Source organism: Chaetura pelagica, unplaced genomic scaffold, assembly GCF_000747805.2.
Source record: "Chaetura pelagica isolate M959 unplaced genomic scaffold, ChaPel_1.0 scaffold15, whole genome shotgun sequence".
Lineage (NCBI taxonomy): Eukaryota > Metazoa > Chordata > Aves > Apodiformes > Apodidae > Chaetura > Chaetura pelagica.
In genome coordinates this window covers 2,869,835-2,874,666 of record NW_009953507.1, presented here as the reverse complement: position 1 = coordinate 2,874,666, position 4,832 = coordinate 2,869,835, and the positions used below count along the sequence as shown (strand labels likewise).

General features: G+C 36.1%; 1 protein-coding gene across 1 annotated transcript in view; it reads left to right on the top strand.

The window, feature by feature from the left end:
- Nucleotides 1-4,832, top strand: part of FAM19A5 (family with sequence similarity 19 (chemokine (C-C motif)-like), member A5) — a 261,499-nt gene that overhangs the window by 254,983 nt on the left and 1,684 nt on the right. Inside the window, exon 3 of the mRNA XM_009999457.1 lies at nucleotides 2,516-2,643. Within this exon, the coding sequence (XP_009997759.1) occupies nucleotides 2,516-2,643 (128 nt within the window). The remainder of the gene's footprint in view (nucleotides 1-2,515; nucleotides 2,644-4,832) is intronic.

The window sequence follows — 4,832 nt, the reverse complement described above, 5'->3', positions numbered from 1 at the left end:
TTCCCTACAAAAGTAATTTGTTCCGGTTCTCAATGCCTAAATGCATGAGCTAGTTTATACAGTTAACACAGCAATGTTTTAGACTTAATGTTCTGTAAAATACTCTTGACATGTTCCAAATTTGTGTGAATATAGTCAATACAAAGAGCATGATTTCCATATATTTGGGATATTACTGGTAGCTACATTCAGATTTAGCAACTAAGCAAACAGTAAGAGCAATTCACAGAGGAGACAAATACTTTTTTATAGATTAATTCAAATTATGTTTCCAGGAAAACCTCCCACCTGAGATAATAGAGGCAATCTAGTACATATTTTTGAGCTTAACTGAATATTCAGTCTTTCAGTGATCCTTCATATTGTTGAAACATTGATAGAAATAGTCATTTTGATATATGAATTGGAAAAAAAAAAAAAAAAAAAAAAAGGCATTAGAATGGGTAAGGTTTGATGTTAAGCTTTTACTAAATTTTTCTTGCAAAGCCCACAGCTGGACACATGCCTTCACTCAGGAAGGATGAGGCTATTGTCTGTAACATTGGAGATGTGAGCCTGCAAAACTGCTGTGATCCAGCTCTCAGTAGAGCAGCACCTATGGACCTGAAGTACAACCCAGATTTCTGTGTATTATGTGCTATAAAAGCTTAGAGGCTTTACTTCAAGAAATTGTAGTTATGAAAATTGTTTGGGAATCATTCCTCCAGCTATATGTATTGCCTAATGAACAGTGCAAATTCCTATATAGACATTTGGGAGTGTTTTTCATAATGAAAATCTTAATATGAATTTCAGATTGAGCTTCTACTGAAAGAAATCGGTGTTCATTATATTGCTAGAGCTTGCCAACAATTGTACTGGGACCAAGGACACAAGTAGTTTCATGTTAAAATCTTGGAAAGAATGTTATTAAAAGACTTTAAATTACACTTCTCTTTCCTTTTCTTGCCATGATCCAGTGGCATTGAGAATTGTATTCTTAAGTAGGTTTCAGACAGAGGAAGCGAGTGTGTAGGGAGACTGAATGACGCATTTAGGTGAGCGTAAGGAGTTGCAGCTGCCACCGGGTATAAATGTCTGCTTTTAAGTTTTAAGTTTCTTGAACCCAAAATTAATTGGGAGCATCATTAGCTTCTTATACCCTTATCTTGCTGCTTATTACTCCTATAGTTCTCTCTTGGGCTTGTGACTGTTCAAGATATATAGCATGTATTGATGTCACACATCAACATAGAGGAAGATGTGATGTGTGCTCCTGTTAGTGGAACTTGTTCTACCCTTGAATTTTAGGAAACTTAACTACAAATTGAGGTGGTGAAGCTTTCTTACAGGATAGCTGACATGATCTCTGAAGGAACTGAGGACCATTTTCTGTGAACTGCAAGCCTTACAGTCTAAGCAAAAGATAAATTTTCTGGGAGACCTTATCTTGGTTAGCATGAGTATATGGCACTATGTGCCAAGTGGCACCAAGTGAGTGCATCTCTGTATATGTATTTTATGAAAAGTATCCCAAACTAACACCCTGCCTAACAATTTTGCCCACAGGAAGGGAGTGAAAGAATAACAAAATACTAGATAGTAGTCATATTGCTTAATATTCTGTGAGAAAGAACCCAGATACTACAGAGGTGAACTCAAAAGAAGTAGTATTACAATCCAGAAAGAAGTCTACAGAAATTAAAGCCCCTTTTCTCCTTGCCATGAAGAAAAACTTTTCTCTACAGCTCCTCTGCATCTACTTTGATGCAGCCAGAGCTCTGTTGTTCCGAGACCGCTTGCTGTGTGTGATTTTGCGGAAATTCTGCAGAACCAGTTTACCAGAGACATAAGTGTTAGTAGGAACCACAAAGCATGCAACACGCTACCTTTTGGACAGTAGAGACCTTCCTAACGACTTTCCATTGTAGTAACAGAGTGTTTGCTTCCGTCTTTTCCCTCTGCTTATTGTCACCTTCCTCATGATTTCCCAAACTCTGCTTCATTCAACACCTATCCTTCTTATGTTCCTGGTTTCTGCATCTAACTATGCCTGCATCATTGCAAGTATCACAGAATTTCACAATTGCTGTCATTGTATTGACCCCTCTCCCTGTTTACTGTAGCTTTTCTCTCTTCACTGTGGGTCTCATGTCTATTTACACTGTAAGCACTTTAGGAAAAGGAGTGTCTGCTCGGTATACAAAGTCTAACACAATGGATCCCAGTCAAAGGTGGCTGTAAGAAGCATGAAATGAGAAAATTAGCTTTTATGTTATTTTGATTTACAAAAGGCTGTCATTTGTTTTATTGTTGCTTTTTAAGTTCTATTTTTATTATTAAATTTGTTGGCACAGCAAGTGTTGTAAATAATTTTTGAAATTGCCTAGGACTGTCTACATCATAACCTGTGGTTGCACAATCAGATGATGAAAGTAGACGACTCAAATAAGGAAGTGTATAGAGATAAGTGACATGTGAATTCTCCTGCAAATTGTTTTTGGTTGTTGTTTTTTTTTTCTTCTTTTCTGCATAGCACGAATTATCAAAACAAAACAGTGGTGTGAAATGCTCCCATGTTTAGAAGGAGAAGGCTGCGATTTGCTAATCAATAAATCAGGCTGGACCTGTACACAACCAGGAGGACGGATAAAGACAACCACGGTAGGACACTTCTCTGTTCTATATTTCTTAAGTTTCTCATTCACTTTAGTTTATTGAAAAACAAAGACTGAGATATCTAATTGTTTTTCAGCACAGATGTGTAAAGTCTGTTGACTTATAGCTAAGCTCTGTGCCCAGGTGCTTACTGAAATACAAAGCAATGTTATCGCAAAGATAGGAAAAATGTGTAATTCCCATACTAAGAGTGGAAATTATATCAAGGTTCTCTTAAAAGGCACCAGTGGTTTAGCTAACATTTGTATTCAGCCTGAGGACAAGATCTTATTGCTTTGATGTACAAGAATTTTCTCATGCTGAGGAAGTGTAGGGTAGAAAACTGAACACATGGTCTAGCAGGGTGAAAAGAAAGCTTTCATTGGGAACTGGGGAGAAAATATTTTTGCTATTCCCACTGAACTATATATATGAGACATATAGAAAACATAGTAAAAGATCCCTTATTTCAGCTTCCTTTTGGTCCTGATTTGTTGATAAAATCCTCAATGCTCTGATTTGGTGTCTTGGGGCATGTGCTTGTAGTGAAGCTGACAGTATTTATGGCAGGGATAGTTTCTAGGGCCTGTAATACGTCAAACATTTCTAGAAAATGTTCTCAAATGCCAATAACTATTTTACTTTAAAAATGGAAAAAATCTGGAGAAATATAATACAGCAATATTCTGATAGCTTGCTAGACCTCTTTAGATTATTTTTCCCCCCTTAATATTTTTTTTTAGATTCACATGGACCTTGAATGTAATTTAAATACATGAAATTCCAAAAATATTTAGTCTAAATTAAGGCACATCATCCCCTTCACAGTTTCTCTGTTTGAGCAGACAACAGACAACAATACAAAACCTTTTATTTGTTTAGAATTACTGTATTTTGGAAAATTAACATGGTTTTCTCTTTTTTAAAAAGAGAATGAATATTTGATAGTACTTTATGAGATACCTAAAAAAACATATTTATGAATTGTGGTCACTGTTTTGATGCTTCTATATTCACCAAACAATGTTATGGAGAAGGCTGTAAAACTTACTGCAGTCTCTAAGGTCTTGTTTGGCTTTAGATCTTTTGCATTCAAGTTATGTAAGACTGACATGAAAACAAACCAAAAACAACAACAAAGGAAGGAAATAAGGTTTTGAAACCGTAAAGTGAACTTCTAAAGGCAGTGAGATCTAATATGGTAACTTTGTCATGCTTGAAATATTACCTTAAATCTCATTAATTTGGGGGTCTTTTCTGTACCCTGGGAAAAAACGAAAACCCATGTACTGTGACACATTGCCAGCTGTCATTATAGTTATTTGGTGTTTTAACCTAATAGCATGACTGAGTAATGCAAAGTAAGCAGAGGATCTGTCCTTCAGTATCTATCTTTAATGAAGTAATTCAGGTACCTTTCAGATTAAACACGAGAAGCCTGATTCTGAACTCTTGTCTGTATAGCTCTTTAATAGTATTGACATGAATGGAGTGACTCATTATTTTGATTAATGTAAATGAAATCATAATCATGCCCCAACAGTAAAATTAAGGTTATAACAAGTGTAATATTATAAAACAGACTCTTCTCCACACAGAGACATCATTGTCACTGGTGATGAGAGATTCTGCCAGGGAGCCAACTGTGGAACATCCTTGAGCATAAGCCCTCACAAGCAGGTTTCAACAGTTGGTATCACACATGCAGACACAAAACAAACACACAGTACTTTTCAGTCAAGCCAGACTAGCAACAAAGAATACTTAAAGAAGCTCTGAATCCTGAAGGAGAAAAAAAATAAATAAAAAGAGTAAGAAACCCCCATCTGTAATACAGCATTACTAAATACTAAGAATTATTTAAAAAATAAGGGGTTTTGTTCTTTAGTCACTTGATTGAATGGTAATTGAAGCTTTGGACAATGGCAATAGGTTTGGGAACTATGTTTTAGGATGACTATATGAAGTCCATGACTGGGATTTTTTGAGAAGAAATCTTCCAACAGAAATATTAAGAAAAATTATTTATTGTAGCAGTACTCTTAGGTCAACTGCTGCTGATGCAATCAAGTAATTTCTTTTTCTGCTTCTGATCAACACACCTGAGTTGCCAGGCCCATCATGGCACCTAAGTGTAACGGGAAGGATTTCTTGCTGGGCAGGTCCAGAAAAATGGCCACTAGGTAGTACAGGGA